The sequence below is a fragment of the Embiotoca jacksoni genome, unplaced genomic scaffold, assembly GCF_022577435.1.
Source record: "Embiotoca jacksoni isolate LCO1_2020_lvr unplaced genomic scaffold, fEmbJac1.0.p SCAF_10, whole genome shotgun sequence".
In the NCBI taxonomy this organism is placed as follows: Eukaryota; Metazoa; Chordata; class Actinopteri; family Embiotocidae; genus Embiotoca; species Embiotoca jacksoni.
This window is the reverse complement of record NW_027185230.1, coordinates 4,423,207-4,448,250: the sequence shown is the minus strand read 5'-3', so window position 1 is coordinate 4,448,250 and position 25,044 is coordinate 4,423,207. Positions and strand designations below refer to the sequence as shown.

The 25,044-nt window shown below is 39.9% G+C and overlaps 2 protein-coding genes across 3 annotated transcripts in view; one reads left to right on the top strand and one right to left on the bottom strand.

Annotated features, from left to right (window-relative positions):
* The window catches only part of musk (muscle, skeletal, receptor tyrosine kinase), a 31,730-nt gene extending 24,135 nt beyond the window's left edge, over window positions 1–7,595 (top strand). The window contains exons 16-17 of the mRNA XM_069162257.1: window positions 1,266–1,414; window positions 5,430–7,595. Coding sequence (XP_069018358.1) covers window positions 1,266–1,414; window positions 5,430–6,130 — 850 coding nt within the window. The 3' untranslated portion in view covers window positions 6,131–7,595. The remainder of the gene's footprint in view (window positions 1–1,265; window positions 1,415–5,429) is intronic.
* A 4,319-nt stretch (window positions 7,596–11,914) lies between these two features.
* Window positions 11,915–25,044, bottom strand: part of lpar1 (lysophosphatidic acid receptor 1) — a 38,801-nt gene continuing 25,671 nt past the window's right edge. For both annotated transcript variants that reach the window (XM_069162219.1, XM_069162209.1), the window contains one exon: window positions 11,915–17,379. In XM_069162219.1, coding sequence (XP_069018320.1) covers window positions 17,045–17,379 — 335 coding nt within the window. In that variant the 3' untranslated portion in view covers window positions 11,915–17,044. The remainder of the gene's footprint in view (window positions 17,380–25,044) is intronic.

The window sequence follows — 25,044 nt, the reverse complement described above, 5'->3', positions numbered from 1 at the left end:
GATTGGCATCATATGATGGGCACCTGTACACTGCTCTACATACTGGTATTAGCTCTGCTGTATGTGCTCTCTGTGACATCATAGATAGATAGATATCAAATCTAAGGCTAGTTGGTAATCCCATGGTGAAATGGTGCAGTACATGGACACCCCTGGGAACATAATGCAAACACACACAGTCATATACACACATTCTTGTGATTATTCATGTCAGGATGTTGATTTAAGGATAGTCCTGAAGATGCTTTTACACTGTGACAACAACGATTGTATAAGTTTATCGTATGTCTTACTGTGCGAGACAGATCTGAAAATCTTGGTTGGAATCTGTTTCTTACTTTACGATATCAAAGCTCTGAAACTGTCGTCAGTGTGAGGGTCTCGTAGTGAAATCTAGGACCACCAATTTGGAGTCACGATCACAGATTTTGCACATTTCTGTTAACTTGCATCTCAGTCCAAAATCACACAGTGTAGAGGTGTCTCAGCTAATACAACTCGAAACTATTAGCAGAGTCGAGCCGAGCCAGTACTGCCAATGGAAAAGGGACTTAAGGCTGTTATTGGTCTTTACAAAGATAGCACAAGAGCTACAACACACACTTACAGTAAAACGTCATATACACGCAGAGTATACACAAACTATACAGTTTATACATATAAACCTTTACGTATGTGCAAATACAGGTTGTTTCCTGCATGCACATTCACTCAAAGGTAAAGATAATCTTATAAATGTACAAATGTACAGGTAGCACAAGCATTTGGTCCATGTGTCCACACACACATAAACACACAGACACACTCTTACACAGTTACTTAAATAGACCTGAGGGGTAAATAACTTCTGACCTGACAAACAGGTTTCAACCTGTAGTTTCCTACCATGTGTTGAGTGAGTTTCTATAAACTGTACAGTATGGGTGTTTTGCATAGTTTTTTTTTGTCTGCAAACTATATATAAATCTCCACTGAGAAACAAAATGTTCAGCTAAGTTTGTTCCTCTTTGAGCCAACACAGGAAATGTGTGTGTGTGTTTCTTGGTTCCTCCAAGTAAATGACATTTATGATGTACGTATACAGCTGTTATTCTGGGCTACTTGTTCTGGTTAAAGCATCACAGTAAATATGGTTAATGAATTACTGAAAAATACAAAACAATACAAAACTAAAATTCATAATATTTGAAGAGTGTCTTGCCACTGAAGAGATGCTGTCTTGACAAGACCTCTGCTTGAATATCTGTGTGCATGTCTGTTGGCAGGGCACCAAGCCTGCTGCCAATGGAGTCTTTCACAATGGTCGCAGTGAAGATGCTGAAGGAGGAAGCCTCAGCTGACATGCAGAACGATTTCCAGAGAGAGGCGGCGCTCATGGCCCAATTCGACCATCCAAACATTGTCCGACTTTTAGGTTTGTGTGTTTTTTTTGTGTGTGTGTGAGGTAGAAAAAGTGTGCAGGCTAAAACCAGATTTCCAAAGAGACATGAAATCACAGCTGGATTTTACATCAGACAGCTGCTGGATCAGTGTGTTTGCTCGAGGGAGAGGGAAAGTGCAAAAACAGATAGAGAAACACAGAAAGGGAGAAAGAAGACAAACAGACAGAGACGTATAAAAACAGACAGTAGGGCCTATAAAAGCAACTGATTGACCCACGTAAATCAGCAGAAACATAGTGAACCTGTCTCACTACATACATTTATTTATTATAAAAATGTATTTATTTATTTCACTAATTTCCAGATAAATACAGCTATCATAGCGGGAAGTGGGACTCTGACCAAGATCATATGATGCATAGTTAATAACTTGGGTCATTTTCATCTCATGACTATTTATTTGAGTAATTTTCCACATCTCTGCAAAATCTTCACACAATATTCAATCCTTAAGGCTCTATGGCATTGTTAAGGTAAACCTGTTCTAAATATCTGATGGGAAACTTGTCACCATACTTAGTACAACGTAAAGAAGTTAAGGCAACTAAAAGAACATTTCAGCAGGCGGAGTCACAGGCTGGCACTTGTGCTCATCATCAGGGCCCAAACAGAAGCAACAGGCTAAAGCCAGCTTCATCCATTGTGTTAAATGTCAATGTGTTAAAGGCATCCTATTGGATGATCGCATGATTCAGTGATCAGGTCCTCATCTGGATCAGCTGTTTCTCTTCTGCATCATGGTGTCCACAACAGACAAGTAAATCATACAGTCAGTTCATTGAAGAGAAAATACGTAACATCAAACCCCTCATTAAGTCTGTGTGGCGTTTTTTTTCCCCAGAAGAAATACATCCAGATTTCCACTTTGATTTTGTCAATTCCGTTTCTCAGAGCCTTAAAAACACAGACTGAAGTTAGTCTTCTGTATTCAAGACAATGTTAAGAGGAGAAGTTGAGTTTTAGTCATCAATAAGCTTTTACTCAACGTATGAAGCCCTCCTGTATTCAAGCATGTAAATAATCTGGTTTGAAGGTTTGACCCACAATAGTAGCACGTATTTAAAATAAATGGTTCCTTCGGTTCTCCGTGTACTTTGCAGTGCATACAAAAGCAACCAAAATGTTTGCAAGAAAGTGAACAAATCATGTAAAAAATAAAGGGGAATTGCACTTCAAATCCCTCCTAAAAAACAATGATTTTTTTGTTTTGTTCATTCAAGCCCTAGTTTTTACATACACAGTAATTCTCCTGAATGAAGTATTTTTCCTCAAATCTTTTTTCACTTGCTATCATAAAACCATGAGCGATTCAGATCGGACTGTTTGCCACGAGTGCCGCTTGACAACTAATGTCATTGTTGGCTTGAGTAAAACTCCTCGATTAAAGTTTATCTGCACTAACGCAGCCTATCTAATCTAATACAAACAGCTCACATCCAAATATACAGAAGTTCCAGGAAGATAGTTCGAGATGCAGCATTATTCTTTTTGGCACTGTCGATGAGTAAACAGAATCATCGCTCAATTTCTGTGCAGACGTTCACTTTTATAGCTCCAGTGGTTGTGAGATATTTTTGAATCAACATTCACAACTGCAGAGAAAAAGTGAATTTGTTTAGGGGACTACAGCATCTGACTTTTCAGTTTTGAGTGACATTTATTTCAGATAAGTCATCTGCACAGTGACACACAAACAGCAAAGTCTCTGGTGCACATGAAACCAGAGTTGATTAGATTATTTCCTTAACCTCTAATTACCCCTGGGACTAATAATACATCGCAAATCACATGTAAAAATACATGCATCATCCATGACATGAATGTGTCAGAATTAGAGATACCATACGTCCACATGTCATTGCTTTGTTGCATGTGTGGGTGCAGGATGAAGCTTCTTGCCTTCTGTATATTTAGCGATGCAGTTAAACATTTTAATCCAGCTACTGACCTTCAGCCAAGGTTGCTACTGTTGAATTGCTGCTTGTTTTTTCCACCCTTTGCCACATACACACACACACACGCTCGCACGCACGCACACACACACACACACACACACCTCAGTGAGCAGTAATCAGAGCCTGTTCTCTAGTGAGCTGTCCCCCTCCGTGACCCATGGGACATGAACTAACTGAGCATGACCTCCTCCGAGCCTCCCCTTCTCACCAAAAGCTCCAAGTAAGGATGTTGCAAATTCTTCTTCTGTAGAAATTTAAAAAAAAAAAATAATAACACCAAGGGCTTCAACTAACCTTTCTTTCTTTTGATGAGACTTTTAAATGCTTGTTTGGTTGAATTCACCTCAGTATTAACATCCATGTAAACACCACCTGCTCTGCTCTCAGCTGCTGGACCTTCCTTCTGCTCTCTCTCCGTCAGTTTTGGTACTTTGTGTATTTAGTGTGTCTCTGACTTATCTTTAATTATGTTGTCTTCTATTTTTCTCATGATCTTGTTTCATGTCTCTTAATATATTAAGAAGTCTGCAAAATATTATCATATCATAATTGTATGAATAATATTTTGAGTAATAGCCTCACAGTTCCACCTATCTGGAACTGAACTGCAGTCAAAATAAATATTTTGTCATGAAGATTACTAGGTTCTTTTTTTTTCTTATTATCAGTCTCGTAGAGTTCTCACTGCTGAACTGCACTTCTGAGCTCTCCCTCACTTACAGTGGGCATCCATGGAGAGCTGTACCAGTCCAAGAGCTGACTGTGTAATGAGTCTGTGTATTTGTAAACCAGGCCATTCGTTGATTTACCCAAAACTCAGCCTAACATATGTATTACATACTTTTTGGTAACAGGCTTTGAGATCTCCACGTAAAGTTAAAATAAACATCTTTGGGTTAGAATAAAGTTTAAAAACGTTTAAAAAGACTGGGCTACCAAAACAGAAGCAATGAAGTGCAATCAATCAACATTCTTACTGTAGCCAATGTGAGTCCGTACATTTCAGTGCATCACAACTACATAAAGTGTAGTAGTCATGAGCTAAATTAAAAAGACCACAAAGAGAAACTTAACCTACTGTTTGATGAACATGGTGTATTTCTGTTCTTTTTGGCAAATCTGGTGATTTGTTGGTGTTTTTCCACAGTTATAAACAACTGATACGTGTGTGTGTGCGTGCGTGCGTGCGTGCGTGCGTGTGTGTGCGTGCGTGCGTGTGTTGCGAATGCCAGGTTAAATGAACGAGACATCCACAACTTATGTAGGGCTGCACAGTCGTAACAGTGCATGCTCTAATTCACTGCAAAAAACATTTAGAGGAATGCATGAATAAACAAGTAGACAGACACTCTTTTAGAGGGTCGAGTAAATAAGTAATAAATTCAGTAGAATGAGTTTGGTCACCGCTGCCAATGTGCTTCATTTCTTTCCTTGACATTTACAAGTATTTCTTACATGTCTAACAAAGTTTGAATGTCCACCATGTTTAATATATGCTCTTTGAGGTGTTCAGACACACTGCTATTACATAAAAAGACAAAAGAACATTTGCTGAGGTAAGGTATGGAAGGAAGGATTTTTTTTTTTAAAATATCAAAACACTTTGTTTTCACATTCAAAAATGTAAACTGAAAATCTGTGGAAACCTTTGCTACCTAATGCACAAAACATTTTGAAGGAGATGTGCAGCCTCAGTCATACTACTCCATTTTCCCACAGCTGCACAGACATGCACATGAAACTACAGGGTTAATTTAGAAGGATATTGTGTTTATATCATGGGGCTGCTAAAGTACACTCATGCATCAGTTTTTATTAGTGACCATGTACACATCACAAATAGTTTTGTCTGTGTTTATGTCTGTATGTTAAGTGAATTAAATCATTACATCATACTGTGGAGGAAAAAATAGTCGTTTAATGATGTCACCAATGTGCTTATGTGGCAGAGTATTTGTGTTCTCTCAAAACTCTCAAGCCTACTTATATCATCTGTATCTTAAAGTAAGAGTTGTCTGTGTGTGCTCCTCAGGTGTGTGTGCAGTGGGAAAACCAATGTGTTTGATGTTTGAGTACATGGCCCACGGCGACCTCAATGAGTTCCTTCGTCGACAATCTCCAACCCAATCGGTGCGCACTCTGAGCCGGGCCAGCCTATCAGGTCGCAGTTTCTCCTCTGAGCTGGAGGCTGTGCCGCTCTCCTGTGCAGAGCAGTTGTCAATTTCCAAGCAGATTGCTGCAGGAATGGCCTATCTGTCGGAGCGCAAGTTTGTCCATCGTGACCTCGCCACCCGGAACTGCCTAGTCGGGGAGGAAATGGTGGTGAAGATCGCAGACTTTGGCCTCTCCAGAAACATCTACTCAGCTGATTACTACAAAGCCAACGAGAATGACGCCATCCCCATTCGCTGGATGCCCCCAGAGTCTATTTTCTATAACCGCTACACTACTGAATCAGATGTGTGGGCCTATGGGGTGGTGTTGTGGGAGACTTTCTCCCATGGGATGCAGCCGTATTACGGTATGGGCCACGAGGAGGTTATTTACTATGTGAGGGACGGTCACATCCTTTCCTGTCCTGAGAACTGTCCTCTGGAGCTGTACAATATGATGAGGCTTTGTTGGAGCACACACCCATCAGATAGGCCGAGCTTCAGTAGTATACATCGGATACTGGAGCGCATGCATCAGAACAGACTGAGCACGAATGCTGACACAGAGGCTGACTGTTGATCCATGACACATCTGAACATGTTTGTCCCTATGCAAAAAAGTGTTGAGTTGTGTGGTAATTTGATGCCTGGAAACACAGAGCCCAAGCATACCTAGAAAACTCAGACGGTTCAGTGATTTTTTTTTTTTCCTTGCCCAATTTTTGTCCTGTACCCAACTTGCCATATTGTAATGATTTGTACATTGCTAACCTTTAATTTAGGACCTCAATTTCTAACCATTTACCAGGAGCTGTCCATCATATAGGTCTGCTTTGATTATGAAATGTGTTGACTTGAAGCCTAGTCCAGCAGATATACTTTCACCATTTTAACAATAGATGCTGTTAAAACTTTGTGCTTTATCCATTGCATGTTGAATTGATGGATTTTTCTCTTCAGTTTTGGTAGATTTTATCTGACTAGGGGTCACTGAGACCGCACTGTTGGTCACAGAGAGGCAGTATGTGTCAGAGAAAGGGACTGATGATACAGTTTGTATTTCACTGTCCATACTTTTTAAAGACCTTGCTATTCAAGTCACCTCTAGCTAATTCCACAGTGGCACACAATCACTTTAAACCATTTTTGTTGTTTCTTTTATAGACAAGTTGCTATTCCATTTTGGGGCATTCTCATTTTACTTTTGTTTCTTTTTCTTTGTGCTCTTGTTGATGTTTTTTGTTTGACCTTTGTTTGATATTCAGGTAACTTACAGCAGGCATAGGCTAAAATTATTTTTACGTTAATGAATTCTTCTGACCCGCGTCATCATTGTCCATAAGTCTCTCCCTGAGGCACAGACATTTGTTTAATTAGAATTATGCAGGAGCTCATTAACTGGATCCATTCCTGTGCCTTAAAATAGATTCTTCTGTAAGTGAAGAATGGCCAAAATGTCCCAAATGTGCAAATAAATCCTCATTTCAGAGACTAAATCTTAAATAGGTTCTCACAAAGATAGAAACGTATTGATCAAATTTTGTTCTCTGGTGTCCTTTCAACTTTAAATTAAATTGGAGTCATATCATTACACAGAATGAGCACAGTGTTAACATCAACAAATATTAATATAAAATAAACAAAGATGCTAATGTTGTCAACTGAAAATACCTTAACCATGATTGACATGTTTTAACTCTTTTAAATGTGGTGTGATATTATGTTTTTGCTATTTGTTACATTACATACAAAAAATGACCTACTTCCTATTAAGTATGATATTTCTTTGTATTGCTTGCAAATAAACATGTTCATATTTCAGATGTGAGTAAGAGTTAGTTTGAGGAGGGAATTAAACTGTTATTTTGTTTTTGCACATGTGCATGCTTCCCAACATGCTAATGTTTAGCAGGTATGATGCTTCCACGACTAAGAAGCACAAGTAATTAGAAAAATAAATAAATCTTTAAACAGGAGGTAAAATACAACCAAAGTACACCGAGTCCAAACTGGACTGAATCCCGAAAACAAAGTCATAAAAACGAAATGACACACTGGCGGGGGGGGGGGGGGGGGGGGGGGGGGGGGACTGTGGAATATAGATCTGCTTAGTGCATATGAGGGCTCATATGTTGTACGATAATACAATATAATTTGGGTTGTCTTCCACCTAAAAGTCATGTATATTGATGTATTCTTTGTTGGTTGGTGGAGGTGGGGGTTGTCTTCCTTCACCCCCTGGAATCCTCCAGACAGCCATCTGATAATGCCTCAAAGAACAACTGTATGTGACCCCACAGGTTGCAGACCTCCTACTGTGACCTTTTGGTTTGGCCAAGCAGTATCACTCACATTTACATACACAGCCTTTTGTCTACACCTTAAGATTGGTAGTGATGGTACGACCTATATGTAAGTGATATGATATGATATATATATATATATGTGTTGTATTGTTGTAAACATATCCTAGCACAGAAGCTCAAAATATATACTGACTGTAAGCATTGTAGAACACATTGCTTATGCAGGAACTTATCACGTTGGGGTCACAGTGGGGTGCAACTCACTATCAGATCAAAAGGGGGATGTGGTTCAAACGGAGGACAGTGGAAAAGTACTGAGACAAACATACTATGCAAATGTTCCCGACTCACTGTAGGTAACACCTCTTCCTATAGTATAAGTGTATGTGCCGGAAAGGGGGAAGTCAGACTCCAACAAAGAGACCTCAGGTTGATGTTGGGCTCTCCAAGATATCTTGTAAACTACGCTTAATAAAAATCAACTAAGACCGGTAAATGCCTAAAGACTGCTTCTATCAACGGACTCGGGGAAAACAATTGGGGACAACAATTTGAGATACAACAGGACCTAACACTGACAGAGACACATAAGGATACATGAAAATCTAAGCACAAAAACAAGGGTGAATATGGATGACACACTGGAATAAAGGCTCTGCAACCATAGCACCAGAGAAGTATGATGTGGCCATAAGGCAAGTAGAACTGAGGGTAAATAAGCAGAAGAGGCTGATGGTCTATTGGAAACAGGTGGGCACAGGGGCGGGGAAACAATCAGGAAAGTGAAAACAGGTGAGCGAGTTAAGTTGGTGGGAAACACAAGGACAGGCACAGGAACAACAGAACAGGAGGACTTCAAAATAAAGGAGAAAACCCAAAACCCAACCCCCACTCTTCTTTTCTTTTCTTTTTTTTTTTTTTTTGCTTGCTTAATAAAGACACAAAAATACCTTCTTGGACATTTATCTTAACAGAAAATTACAAAGTGTACTTTAAAAATATCACAAAATGGGGGACCGGGACTGTCCGTATACCAAATGTCACAGAAAACCTTTGCAAAAGTCTCAAACCATGCTCCTCCTCCCAATTGATTCACTACACCTTATTGAAAACCAATGGGAGGTTGTGGCCCCAGCTAAGCTGCTGTGTCTGGTGTGGCTTCATTGCAAAAGTGCATGCAGCAAAATGACACAAACCCAACAACTTCCTCTGTATACTTTCAAAGTGTTTTAACCACAGAGAGGAATTGAGGCTTTAGCAGAGACAGACTGAGACATGATGATCTCCGCAGATACCGCAAAATTCATAGACCCAGCGGATGAGAAGAACTCCGCCTCACACTGCATATTTATTTCTTACTGACCTCACACCGTTCCCTGTGTTTTAAAAAAAACACGTTCTCTCTGTTTCTTTAATTGTGACGAGCTTCCCTTCATTCATGTTCCTTAACAGCCCAAGTGCAACAAGTGTTTTACCATGTGGATTCTGCAGTGTTTTTTCTCACCACAAGAGGGACCAGGGTGGGGGGGGGGGGGGTGAACTGCACTGAAAGAAAAATTGTGCATCATATTTCTACAGTGAGCATTACTGAGAACATTTTATTTGTGCCGGTTTGTAGAGCTTTGTCAACAAGTGTGGGTTTACTTCCCAGTGCATGAGTGCATGAGTGCATGGAGGAGGTTTTCTAGTGTGTGTTTTGGGGATGCCCAGTGTAAACTGTTTGGAGTAGGCAGCATGGAGTTTGACGTTGGACTGGTCATCCCTCTTCTTCTACATCAAAACTGTGGCTCAGACTCTCTCACTCCCACTTCCTCCTCCGTCCACCCCTTCCATACTTTTTTTTACCTCCCGTTAATTTCTAGTGTCTGGATTTCTTCTTTGAGTGTTGAGCACTGGATGTTTTGTGATTCTTACCAATGTATCTTTGTTCCCTAATTTTATGAGAATAATGGACTATAACCAACTCAGATGCTTTTGCCTTTAAATGGGTTTCAATGTTTTGTTGATCAAATTTTCCTTTGTATCAGATTCAGGGGTGAGCCATACTCCAAACCGCGGTTTTAAATCCAATCCCAAGCAATACCAGCCCCAATATTAACACTATCATGATACTTTTACTTTTAAAAGTAATTAATATGTCATTATTTGAGAGGTGAATGTACCATTAGGGCTGACTATTGTACTGTACTAGAACTTTGACTTTGATACTGGTACCTTTTTCAAAATCAATTTCATAAAACCCATTTTAAGACAAAAGAAAACAACAAGTATCTTTTTGCTGTTAATTAGGGATGGGACAGTTTGTAACTCTTCAAGCATTTATAAGCAAAGCCTCACTCAAGTTAAAATCCATGCAAACACACTGCGTGAATTAATGGGGGGTAAGTATCTAGACAGGTGTTTTATTTTTACGTGTTGGTTGTCCCTTGTTTTGACCCTTTCAGTCACTCCAGTCTTCACTCCTTCCATTTCTTTGTCTCAATGAGTCTTTTGAATGCTCCTTTGGTTCCATCTCCATCTGTCCTTTCTTTCTCCACCACTGTTTCCTGTCTTATCTGTAGTAGTTGCAGTCAGTTTCCTTCGCCTGTCTCTTGTTTGTTTTGACTTTGGAATGTTTCAGTACAAACATAAAGTTTATTTAAGTGGACACTCTAAACTTCCTGCCAATAGCAGCTCTTGATGTTCGACAGCCCTGCATTATTACTGCTACAAATCACTTCCTGTTTTGTGACAATAATCTTCTTGGGGTCAGTTGATCTTTGCAGCTCCGAGGAAGCTGGAGTTTTCTGAATGTTTCTGCATTTGAGCAGCTCGTTTAATGTTTAGTTGACCGTTCCATCTGCCGTAAATGTAGCTGGCAACAGGATGCTTACTTCTATCCATTCACATTGTTAGCTTTAATCTAACTGCCACACATGCAGTAGGATGTTTGACAGAGGGGATTTATATGTCAGTCAGCAAACCATGATGGAAACCACGGAAAGTGTCTGTATTGACATTGTGACGAAGATGTGACATCCCCCTCACTCAGCAGCCGCTGAGGGGAACTTCCTGTGTGTCTGCCCTGAATCTGATTGGCCCATTTAGGGAGCAACAGGAAGTAAGGAGACATATATCAGTCAACTGGAGACTAGCAGTCTAAACTGTGGAACAATAAACACAACAAAGTGTACACACGCGCACACGCACACGCACACGCACGCGCGCACACACACACACACACACACACACACACACACACACACACACGCGCGCACGACATTCTTTCCTATAAAAACATTTGCTCGCTGTTGCAATGACTTCTACTCAATTCATGTGACAGACAACACAGTTGTCCTGACCACGCTTACAGTAGCGTTAAACATACACACATACCCCACTGGTACAGTGCAATACTTCAGAGTCTGCTTTATGTCAGAGGCCACATGCACACTCAGCACCGAGGGTGCTATTTTAAGGGTAATGTTTTGTCACAAAACACAAATCATGAAATGTGTTCACCACTTACTCGCTAACTGTGTCTGCCAAAAGAATTAACCAAACAAGGATAAATGTCTCTGTAGAGGTGAGGGGCATCGCAGAGTTGGGTCGTAGCTCTCTGTGGGTTTGACTCCTGGGTGGGTTTGCAGGAACAAAATCAGCATTGACGTTCTGTCTTTTGCGTAAGCTCATGTTCTCTGGTAAATGTATCATGTGGCGCCAAGTCCAAGACTGTATAAATGTTGGGAACTAATTTGTTCAGTATTTTCTCACCTCGAAACCTGCACAGCCTTGCAAAAAAAAAAAAAATCACACACAAAAAACTGGACAAAAAACAAAAGTGTTCCTCTTACAAGAAAATAAACAACCCGGACTTATGCTGACTGCCAAGCCAAGGCTGTCAACAGTGTGTGAACAAGCTCAAGGTCCAGAGATTATTGGGTCTGGCAAAACAAAATAGTCCGTGTCTGTCTGTGACCCCGGGTGTTCCCTGTACTGACTTTTTTTTGGCATCATAGAACCAGACACATTGGTGGATAAAAGAAAGAAACAACCATAGCGAGACTAAACACTCTGTTATATCTATTTTATTTTATATAAACCAAACACACTTGCACGTCAATTTTGACTTTTCTGATGTTTTTATTGTTGCTGTAATATCAACACAATGACTCTGGCTGGACATGCATTGATATTGGCCTCTACAGTACAGAAAGCATGGAAATTACATGTATTTGTGTTACACTGACTTTCTAAAAACTACTGGTACATGGTTTGTTAAATCTGAGGCTTGGGAATTTTTCAATAAAATGTCACTTTATTGGAAGAACAAAATATTTCAGACATACAGCTAGGAAGATCAGTCAGTACTCCTACCAATGTACACGTTATGATTCTGCGGATGACTATGGGATGCAAAGTTTTTGGTGTTAAAACAAATTGCAACACTGGCAGTCATGCAACACCAGTTGAAGGCCACAAGTAATCACTGGATGCACCATTCAGACAAAATAAAAAGCAGTCAGTATATAATAGCCAGTATGTGCTAATCTGGGGAGATAACTGTTCTCTGGAGAGTTGACGCAGCATCCACGGGAAATCGGATACTTTTGAATTTACATAGAAAACAACGAATGGTGTTGTGTTTTTAAGTATCACTCTAACATCAATCTTTGTTCTGATTTAAGGCAATTGTAACATGACTGTTTTAGCAACACACAAGCTTAAACAGTAACATAACAACACCTGGAAATGTTGTGTTTGCTGATCTCCAGTGGTTTTAATCCTCACTTTGCTGCAGTGACGAACAAGTCTACTCCTTCCAACACTGACATCACTGCTGAAACCTTCAACCAGAGAGGACGGAGCCAGAAGTGACCACGTTGGAACAAGCTGGGGAGGAGCCATCGGTGGATCCCCCTGAAAACCCGAGAACACTACACCTGCTCGCCTATACCAGACACCTGACTCCACATGAGCTATGTCATCAGGTGGATCTGACTCGATCTGATTGGAAAGCAGAGGACACTACACCCCGCCCACCAAGAGCGACAACCTGTCAATCAAAGTGACATGCCCTCCAAAAACGCAGCTTTTTTTTTAGGCCTAACTTCAAAACACTGTTTGGATTATTTTCAGATGCACCATCAGAAAACTAATACGGAGGAGGAACTTTAGCTAACAACACCAAAACAACTTGTGGTAAAAATGTACTGACTTTGAAATTCACGGAATAGGAGTCTATGGAGCAGGAGGCTTTTTAGAGCCAACCCCTAGTGGCCCTCGGTGGTATTGCAGTTTATGGCAGTTACGCATTGGTCCCATTTTTCAGACCTGTAAACTACATCCCCTTTTACAGACAGTCTTTGGTCTGGTGTTAAGTTACTCTTTACAGAGGATAACTTAAAGACACTGCACTCACAGGTATCTGGTTTGGGGTTACAAACAAGTTAACAACTGTAATTGTGTCTATGGGAAATTCATGAATTAGAATCACAATAAAAAAAATGGCAAAAAAACCAAACACAATCCTACAGTACATCTGGGCAGAGTATTAGTTAAATTTACAGACACAAACAGTTTTCCCTTTGGTGATTAACTTGGAATAATATATTTTATATATACATACTGTACACATATACTTACAATGGTATACAAAGAGTGACACACTGGTAAACGAAGACAAAGAAAGATAAAAAGTTTTAGTTGGCTTGCTATAATAACCTGAATCAATAGTTGGTTAGAAAAATGGTTACAGTGAATGTCAATTATGGAGGGTTGTGTCCAGGTTTGTACATTGACAAAGTTTGATCAATTAATTAATGAGTGTCACTAATATTCTTGTGAAGTTAACAGATATGAACAGTGGAAAAATGTAAGAAAAAAAAATGACGAGAGATTTGTTTCTCCAGAGATAAAAAAGCGCCTAAATAGTAAAGACAATCTAAATGGGGAGACAGAGTGGGAAAACCACTCCCCACTGGTGACACTGGTCAATAGGGTGCGTTTGAACACACATGTGCAGCAGAAAGAAGAGACTGAAGAAGGGCGAGGGTGGGAAAAGAGAGGCTGAACTCTATCATCTTTATCTGGATAAAACAATTACGTTGCCTGATAAACAGCCCCAAATTTCGGCAACTTTGGACAGCCAAAAATACCAGCCGACTTCATGTTAGCACTGGAGCTTCAATTCCTGACAAACATCTTGCTTCCTGGAAAACATTTGACTATATTTTTGGCAGCGATTCCCACTTCGCTGTCAGCTGCTGGGAACCTTGTCTATGTCTTTTGGCCAAAAAGCGTTTTGATTCAAGTCATGACAAAACATTCAGCTGGCAATTTTTAACAATCTACGTCATAGCATCACCACGCTGACTCTCAGCTGGCACAAAATATCTGAAGTCAAGGGCAGAAGTCTGGGAGTCCACTTATGAAAAAAAAAAATATTATACCATTCAACACTGCATTTGCTCAACACTGGCACAGTTGTGAGCATGAGCAAGTCAGCTCATTTTGAAAAATACCCTCAGCTACTGTTGCCAGTGCCATATTTACTCCCAAAAATACTTATTGTTGAGTCATGGGAAACATTCTTTAAAGACACTTTAGGAAACATCAATGTTATAGCACATTTTTAGATGGACTTCATATCACCGATAACACTGTTACAACCAAAAATATGACCATGTCATTCAGTTTCTGGTAAATATGACAGAGACTGGAAACCTGGAGTGTTTGCTGGAGCCAAGGACACTCATAAGGCTGCGGTGCTTCAGGTCATGAGTCCCTGAAAGAGCAGTATGTTCTGAAACGGATGTGGATTTTCTCATGGAGGTGAAAAAAAATCTGCGCACTGCTTTTGGAGAACTCTTACGTAATTTTGCACCACCGATCAATTGCAAACTGTCTACAGAGAGCAGACGTTTGAGGAAACGAAGTGCGCGACATGATGTTGGAATTTTATTACCCGTACAAGCAGCTTGCTCGAAGCACTGCTGCGCCTATAGAGCCTGACACAACCTATAGCATAGCTGCAGACCCTTGGTCATGCTAGGAGTTTGCTTTATTACAAAAAGAAAACACAGTGACGTCACCCATTGGTTAGGGAACATCGTCATAAAGCCTTGAGTTCGGATTTTGGCCGTCGTCATTTTGCCCTTTTAGGGCCGGAAGTGACCATATTTGTATGAGCTGAGGACGAGTGAGCAGAGATCTGGCTTAATCTGATTGGGAACCCGAGAACACTTTGCCACGCCCACCAATAGTGGAAATCTGACTGTACCACAGTGCTTTCAACCAAACTGACACGCCCACAAAAATGACACTTTTTGAGGCCTAACATCTAATTAATGATAGGATTATTTCCACATGAACCACCAGAAAAAAGACGTGACTTTAGCAAAAGATACCATCAAAATTTATTGACTTTTGTAATTCATTAATTGAGGTCTATGGAGCCGGAGCCTTTTTGCAGTCAACCCCTAGTGGCCATTGGAGGTATTGTATTTTAAGGCACTTCCGCACTTGCTTAATTTTTCAGACACAAAAGCTATGTCCACATTTATTTACAGTCTACAATTCAGACTAACTTTTTCTTTGACTCCGCCTACTTGGTTTAAATTTAGCCAGTGACACAGTCAAATGCTCACATATCAGCATTTTCAGTTCAACTCTGGAGACCTAGTAGGTAACAGAGCAGGTCAATGTTGTTGTTAGATCAGCTACTATATCATTCCAAGATGGAATATAGCAACAATGAACTTTTATCTTCAAGAACATTCATTTAATTTTCATGTTCAAGCTGAGAAGATGGAATAGCCAATCAATGCAGTGAAGCCACAACTCTGCCAGAAAATATGTTAATCCTGCTTTGTTTTCACAATGACTTCCACCTTTTCCACGGTCAGCCTCGTGGACACAGCAACACACGAGAGGTTGACATCCTAGCACATTTCACGCCATGATCTGCAGTCTGACAACGCTCGGCAGATATGACCCTAACCTTGTCTCCGCATAACACTGTAGTACAGAGCCTTCTCCTCCTCCTCTTTTTCGTGAGATCCCTGGAACAAGTTGATTTTAATTCCTTAGAAGGAATAAACAACCCAGGATTTCTTGCAAATCTTGGACCTTTCATGTATTTAAGTTGGATGAAAACTAGGCACTGTTAAAGAAAGCTATTTAATAAGAGAGGATGGTCAGCATAATGATGAAACCCCAAAGTATTTAAGTCATAAGGTCACTTGTCATTAAAAAAAAAAAATCACTGATGACTCAACTGCAGAATAGGTTAATGTCTCTGGTTTGTTAGACACTGATGAATAGAACAGTGCTGCAGTTTTTTGGTAGACATGCCACACATGTTAATATTTATATATTTAAAAGCTTTGGCATGATAACTAATCAGCCACTCACTGTGGATGCTTGCTTTTGAGCTATATAAAAACCTGGAAATTGATCCAAACCCTGTCAAGAAAACCTGCCTGAAGTCTCCGCAAGGCATTTTTAAAGTTAAAGCTGCTTGAAGTAATATTAAGTTGCATGTTATTGGCAAAAAATGTAAAATGTTGGATTTAAATTTTCTCAGATTTGAAGTCTTTCCCACCAAATGTTAATGAAAAAGAAACCATGGTGCTCTAAATATGGGATAACAACCAACACAACTTGGCTAACACAAATAAGGCAGTGAAAGGCGGAGAAGGAAGCACCAATGGTACTGTCATGTGTGTATGTAACAGGAACATGTACATCTTTCTTGTCAATGGTCTGAAATCCACTTCCAAAGGGTACAAAGTTGGAGAGGATTGGAGGAAGAGGACGGGTTATACTGGCATTACCTTCATTTCACAGATTACTTTTAAATAGTTCATGTCATTTTCGTCCGTAACAACACATTTAACACAAATAGAAAATAATAAACAACTAAACAAAAATACTAACAGCCTATCAGAGTCCTCGAAGATCAGACTCCTCTCCTGTTCTCTCTCCAGGCAAATGAAGTCCTTTAATCTTTCTTCATAGTTGTCATGCTCTTCTTCATTGTGACTAATGCTCCTCATCATCTACCTGTCTTCATTCTCAAATTAATCCCACTACTGTCTTCAGTCCCCATCATGTTTGCAGTCCCTCTTGACCTTACCATTACCTCTGTTTACCTTCGTTCAGTCAGTATCTCCTCTAGAGAGAAACCCTTTCAAGCAGATGGATTTTTATACCACCGAGTGTTCATTATTGTGGTGGTGGTGGTGGTGGTGGTGGTGCATGCCGCTGCCACTCAGCACTGTGTGGTTGATGGAAGACGCCGACCGGTCGGATCCCTCCGCCACCGTGCCGTTCACGTTCTCCTGTCGCTGGCAGCACAGGATCTGCCTGAAGGTGGCGCTCATTTCCTTATCCCGGTAGGAGTAGATGATGGGGTTCATGGCCGAGTTGAACTCGGCAAGAAGCAGGAAGAACTTTTCGTAGGTGAGGACATTGCAGCTGGCACAGAAGACATCGAGGAGGAGGATTACCAAGCCGGGGGTCCAGCAGATGATGAACGCACCTGAAGAGACACAAAGCAGAAAATAACTGCTTTAACTGCTGTTTGTTAAGAACATAAAAAAAACTGTTGTTCTGTCATACTATACAAAAAAGTACACAAAATAAATACTGCATTTACAGGTTAAATATTAATAATAAGCAAAAATCAAATGTTTAATGAAGTTTCATATGATTGTTGTGACCACAAAATAGCTTAATTCTGCTACTTTACCAACTGTTTAAGTGACACTATTGGAGTATCTCGTCAACATTAGTCCATCCATCTATCAATCATCTTATCCGGGGGGGGGGGCAGAAGCCTATCCCAGCAGAGTACACCGAGGACAGATCGCCAGTCCATCACAAGGCCAACACATAGAGACAGACAGAAACAAAGACCATTCACACACTCATTCACACCTGGGCAATTTCTAGAATCACCAATTAACCAGACATGCATTTTGAGGAAGCCGGAGTATCCGGAGAGAACCCACGTAGACACAGAGAGTATATGCAAACTCCGCACAGCAAGGCCCCTGGACGAAGTTCGAACCTAGAACCTTCTTGCTGTGAGGCGACAGTACTGACCACTGCACCCCTGTGCCGCCCCGTCAACATTAGTCAATGTATAATAATATCTCTGATCCTTAATGTGTTAAATTATCTGAGACCTTCAGAGTTCCAATGAATTTTCTTGAGGAATCATAACTTTTCAAAGTCTACCTCACAATCCACTTTTTTTTTAATTCTAAAAGTTGACCACATCTATTTTGAAATGAATAAGATACTTTGAGAGGTACATAAAAAAAAAACTAAAAAAAAAAAACTAAAAAAAAAAACTAGCACAAAACAGGCTTTGGTCTCTGACCGAACACTTCAGGTTTTTAGCCTTTTTCCATTATGATTTTTTTTTGTGCTTATCTTTGCACATGAGTAACGATTACTAATCAGACCCATTCCTGGTTTCCTCTACGATTTAATGAGCCTGATGACACACTTGGACTGAGTAAGCATATGAACCTGGCTTCTTGAATTTCACTGCGTTGATATCCTGCGTTTCAGTTTTTCCTCATTTGTATTAACACCTTGTAGTACATGGCAGAAGTAGGTCTTGGCTTACATTGGATTGCTGTAGCTTCAATTGTCATGACTAATGATTCAGATTTGAAATACTGATTACTTGGTTTGGACTTGTGCTGAGTCATACTTGAGTAATGATGAGTCAGTTGGTCTGATGTTTCACGACTGATGACATGAAACTGGGTCTTTTTCAGAGTCTGGATTATCTGTTTGATTCATTGTGCCACGTGCATTCTCACTCTTAAATTAGTATGATGTTAATATGACATCCTGAACTTGGATCTGGCAGTTATTTCTTTGTCTTTCCTGTCTCGTGACTAAACCATACACATACACAAACACAGACAAACACAAAAGACGAAAACAAAGTGGGCCCACCATTTTGCCCCTGAAAATGCATCCCACTACTAACTGCAGCCGTTAAACTCAAGAGTTTTTGGTCTGTTTTGAAACAAAGATCACTCTACAACCACATCACCATCAGTGAGCAACCACATCACCATTAGTGTACAAAGCAAAACAACCATGTCTCTCTAGAACCACATCTAACACTATTATATGACATGTTGGGAGTGCAAAGTATTTTAGTTGTACAGTGTTTTTAAATTGTTTTGTATTGTGGGTACATAATGTTAGCAGTTATAGAGCTCCGGAGGTGAAAAATACCACTAAAATGTTTTCTTGTAAACTTTTTTTACGCTGCTTGTATGACAGAAGATACATTTGGGGGGAAAAGGATAATGTTTTACCGGCAACATTATAAATGTTTTATCATGTACTGAGAAAAATAAATGTAAATTTTGTAATTATGTAACTTGCTCTGCTATTTAAATGTGTTCCTACTTGATGATTTAACATTTAGATTAAAAATGTGTCACTTTTTGGTCTCCATATACCAGAGGACCAAGAAAAAGGTAAAACATTTCAAAATAAAAGTCACAGAACTGTTGCAAAAATGGTTTGAAAATACACATATAAAAAAATCCAATAGAAATTAATTGTCAGCATTTTTCTTTTTTATATATGCCTTCCAAGGCTGTCATTTATGGCCATTACAGAAACACTTCATTTGACAGTTAAAGTTAGTTAAGAGCAACTAAAACTTCCTGGTTATGGTTAAAAGAAACCAATGTAGTCAGTCTGAGACAGGATGAGATTCCAGGTTTCTTAGGAAATCAGATCAAGCAAGCAGAAATGACCGACCTCTACCTCTACCTGTTCAGCCATATCTGTAGTGTTCTATCGTCACATCCACGACCTCCTAAACTCTTTAGAGAGAGCACAATGCATCATATCACTGGTTAGATGACGTGTGTGAGCACAGCTGACTCGTTACTCATGAATGCCAAGTTCAAGTGTCGAGAATTTAGTCAACAGATGCTATTTGTCGTAACTCAAGACAAGTGTAGGACATTGCACTCTCGAAAGAAACGGTCTGGATGAGAAATTAGGAAGGCAGAGATGAGAGAGAGAGATAGAGAGAGAGAGAGAGAGAGCGCTGACAGGCAGGCCTGTTATCCGTTAGTGTTTTGCAGGCAGCAGCTGCAGGCTTGACCTCACTTCCCAGCTATGCAAGCGGACTCTCCAGAATTGGATAAATTTCTCAAACAGTTCACAACCCAGCAGAGAAACTATCTGAACTATTCATCTCTCAGAGAAACATCTTATTCTGAAAGGGACCAGACTCAGCGCAAAAAAAAAGACACAAGTGAGCATTGAGAGCACCAGTTAGAAAAACAAGGAAAATACTTCAGCCATGCATTCTAACTGTGACAATGTTTCCTGCCTTCAGCAACATGGTTTCATTTTGTGTTTGTGCTGATGGAAATGTGTAAAAGTTGTTAAATTGACCTTGACCACAACCTATATTCTTGTCTTAGTAGGGAAAAAAAACTGATAAAAATAACCACCAAAACAAAATAGTTTCAAGCATAGTTTCTATTTTCTTTTCTTTTCTTTTGGGACTTACTAGCTCTTTAATGTTGATGCAATCCAGTTAAAATTGAATATGAAATATATATTTGAAGGCTGTTAGTCCTGATTTCCCCTCGAAATGAGGAAGGAAACTGTCTTTGTGTGAAGTTATGACTTGAGAGCTTTCACCCTCACATTTAATACAGGGGTATATGGGTGCTTGCGTTACACCCTTCATTGCAAAGTTGCCTCTTTACATTGCAGCCCCTTCCAAAAACAATGTCACTGGTTTATCACAGCCACACCATGTGGTGTTACTGCCAGGCCAGGCTCACAGGGTAAACCAGGGTTTTTGTTTATGGAGAAAACAAATAGTTTTTTGGCAGACTTTAGTGATATTTTTTTGCCTTGTCACTATGTGAAAATGCCACATGGAGTGAAAGGAGACTGGAGACAGAAAGTCACTAGAGGGAAGTAAATAAACACAGCTCTAAAGCAGGACTGGAACATTTGGAAATGTATGGAAAGCTACTTTGACACTTTCCATGCCTTGACAGAGTAAGGAATTCCGAAGAGGATAGGGACATGTATCATACTTACTGTAGCAACAGTGTCATAAATAATACACAGTCACATTTGATGTTTTACAGACTAATAAGAGACATGTTGCTTCAAAATACTGGATGATGTTTCAACAGCTAGATTCCAGTAAAAAAATATTATTGAAAGAGGACTTTTATAAGAAGAGGAATGTTTTGAAATCAAAATCCTCACTAAGACTTTAAGGGAAAAGGGCATGAAATACACTCCAGAGGGTTTCAAGGAGGATTAAAATATCACTGTTAGGTTTCTATAATGTTTTAGATCCACAATTCAAAGATAGTGGAAGAAAAACAAATGAACAACAAAATAGATGTAACTTCAAAAAAATGAACACAAAATTAAGAACAAAAATAAAGAAATAATGGAGACCAGACTATGGCAATGAACCCTGCACTCCCAAAAACACACACACACACACACACACACACACACACACATGCAAAACTTAGAGTAGACACAGATAAAGACTCACATGTGCAGACAAAAACACACGCAAACACTCAATTACATAATTACACATGGCAGGAAGACAGATGGAAGAGCACTTGGATGATTTTGAGAAAGCTCTCAAAAACTCTCCATTCCTGCATCCTTTGTCTCACAATCAACGCTATAATCATTATTACAAGAGGAGATTGTGGGGTTCTATTTTTTTTTTCTGTCTCTGCACACCACCTGCTCCTCCAGATTCGGAAATGTGGATTTCTTTCCAAATCTAATGCTGTCTGTTCGTAAAAGGCTTTGTTCTAATGGCTGACATCTTGTTTCTTCAATTTGTCATCATTAGGGTGTTTATGGCAGCTTTTCTCTGTAACGGACACGTCGTCTACTTGTTTCCACTGACAGCAGGTTGTCGTATTCCTCTCAGTCACATGTAGCCACAGAATTGCATAAATATAAGGTTCAATGGCTTAAAGAACCGTGCTGGTGGTTTGGCATGTTTATCCCTTAAACTAGAAATGACATGTTTTGTTGACTACCCACATTCTCAGCTGCCAACAGTTTCCAGTGATTTGGCTCTGCTGTGAACAACAACCTGCACAAATGTAAATTTTCTGAAACATGCTCAGGACAAAGAAAGCCATAACAGTGAACACCGATTAAGTTTTGCTTTGTAAAAGTTGGATGTATAGAAATACCGATTCATGATTTGTTTAAAAAGGCTCTGTCTTTTGGTATTTGAGAGGGAGTTAGTCAAAAACATTTCAATTATAGAAATAATTTACAGTACAGTCACCTTCCCATGACAATCCGGATCAGTTGTTGTTTGCCCTTACAGAAAAAAAGGTGACAAGTTTCCCATCTTTCCACGTGATCACATGTATGACACATGTTTACCACATGATGCATGATAGCATGGGGAAGATATGTAGAAATGTTTTCATATGGGAATCTACAAGGGCTTCACAAATTACACCATAAATGTTCCAAAACCACGTTTCCAATGGGCAAAAAAACATGTTTTGCATGTACACAATCACATGTGTATGTGTTTACGAGTTTTTGCACATGTGAAAATCGTGTTTTATTTCTGTAAACGTGGACATGAATGTTTAGCATCCTTGAATACATTGCCAAATGATCTGATGCCAACATTGTCCAATCATGGCTTGCTTGCTTGCTTTGGTTACTCACCCGTTCCCATCTCAGGGTGTCAAATACTTGCAGACGAGTACTCGGCTGAAACAAGTATCTGGTACGGATAATGTACTTAATGACGAGTACGAGTATCACCGGAATAATTAATGTCAATATCATTTTGTCATAATGTCAATGTCATAATAACATTTTGCAAAATTAGGAAAATGGTTAGGTAGTTTTAGGTGTTTAAACAAATGAGAATACTGTAGTGTCATATGATGCTGACAAATAAAACATTAAATTGCACAAGTTTGCCTACCAAGGCACTCTGAAATTTATCAAATTAAAAAAGGAAATCTATTAAATAAAAGAGTGCAACAGTTATGTAAATATTTCTTAACACTATGACCCTTTAAGTCTTCATAAGATATGTTTCACACCTGTGACAGCCTCCAGCCGATGTATTCCACATGTAGTAACATACTAAACTCATTAAAGAGCTTCAAATTATGCTGTCTGTCACATGTCATCATGCTGCCTCAGGTTTCCACTAATGTGAATTATCCCTGGCCCTTAAAAATGAATAAACACCCAATATTAAATTACTGGTCTCACTCCCTTTCTTCCCATCAGTCTCTCTGTCTAATTTTTTATGTCACTAGTTTGGTGATCTCCGACTTCTCTTTCTTTGGGTCGTGGCTCCGTCTTTCCCTCACTCATCTCTCTTTTTAACCCTCTGTTTTCTCTGACTATGATCACTTCCTTTCTGCAACCTGTCGTCCTATCAACCCTTTTTCTGTCTGTCTCTCAGTTCATCCTCCTCTGGTGCCTTTCACTTTTTCTGTTTATCTCTTTCTATCATTTTCCGATCCCAGCCACCATCTGTGGTCTCGACCACAATCCCGGTATATATTCCTCAAATGACCCAGTGGCTTCCCGTTTGTCCGCAGAGGGATTTATTTTTCCTCTCCCCTCTTTCCCACATCAGTGCTTCCACACACACATGGATAATGAGATAAAAGTTCGCATTCAGTAGCTGAGTGTTTACAGTTATTGATAAAGAGGCTTGTGGTGTACACAGTGATGGAGTCTGGTGTACTCACTGTACTTTCAGTCAAAAGCTTTTGACTGGAAGTACAGTGAGTTCTTTGAAAATGGCAATAATTAAGGTTAGTTTTTCTGCTCAGCCAGCACAAAAAGCCTGGACTATATCAGCAGAGTCGTCGGCCAGCAGCAGTGACTCACTTCCAGGTGCTGAGACTCCTGGTTTTTAAAACTTACTTGTGTCTTTTTTACTCATTACTTTGGAATGAAAAGACAGACGTCAACAGTAAAAACAGCACACGGCTTCTAGTTTAGTTTCAATCCGGATTGGCAGCCACAAACACACCAATCACCACCAAATTCTGAATCTTTTCCAAAGTTTTATCTGATTTCAAGCGGCACTTTGGTACTTTGGTTTAAAACTTTAACATAATACCAGTCTGTTCTTATCTTGTAACTGTTTTGTTTGCTGTGCATGGTTACATCTTTTATTTATTCTGTTAGCTAATTGACAATATTGCATGGTCAGACCTACACCTTCACCACGTGATACCACTGTCAGAGAAAAGTCCAGCTCCACCCATATACACATCAATCTGGAAGGAAAAAAAAAACATCTGGCTTTTTTGTATCGCCAAACACAATCTTCTCGGGCAACGCTAAAAACCCAGGATGCAACGAAGATGCCACATCACATGATCTAAATCTTTATCAAAACTAGCCATTTTCAAAATGTTGCTGCTTGTAGGTTAGGTAGTCAGCAAATAGTTTATTTCATTGAGATGACAGTGCTGTTGGAAGATAAAAGATGAGGCGTATGAGATGAAAAAGGAAAGATATTGCGAACTAGCAGCTGAAGTAGAGGGTGTGGTGGGGGTGGAGCACAAGGGTGCGTCCAGGAGAGGTAGGGAGCTTGGAATCTGTGGAGGGAGCAGGCAACAGGCCGTCAGAGAGATTGCAGAAGAAGCTGAATAGAGTAGTCTCTGGATTTGGTGGCTGTGTATAGCATGTATGATCTTGTGGTATTACGCAAAGATAACGTTGCCAAAGTATGTAGGCACAGGTCATACTAGCAGAGTTGTCTCTGGTTTAGGTGGAGAAGGAATGGTAGTCGTGTTCATGGGTATCAACGTGGAGCTTTGAGCAAAGATAAAATTGCCTAATTATGTAGGCACGAGTCATGCTATGGCAGGTAGGGCAGGGGTGGTGGGTGTGAGTATTGTGGAGAGGAGTTCTGGGACAACAGGAGTGCTGTTGAGCCTTCCCGAGGTGTCGTGGGCCTAACTTGACGAAATGCCTGTGAAGGGAGGAGCCCACTTGATAACCCTGGAGAGGTACTGCACACTCTCACCTTGTTGCCAAGGAGTGTCTTACTTTGGTGTATGAGCATACTACGCATAGTGTTAGCATAGTGATTTAGCGAGACGTTTGGTCGGGGAAGTCAGGTAGTAATATTGAGTCAATT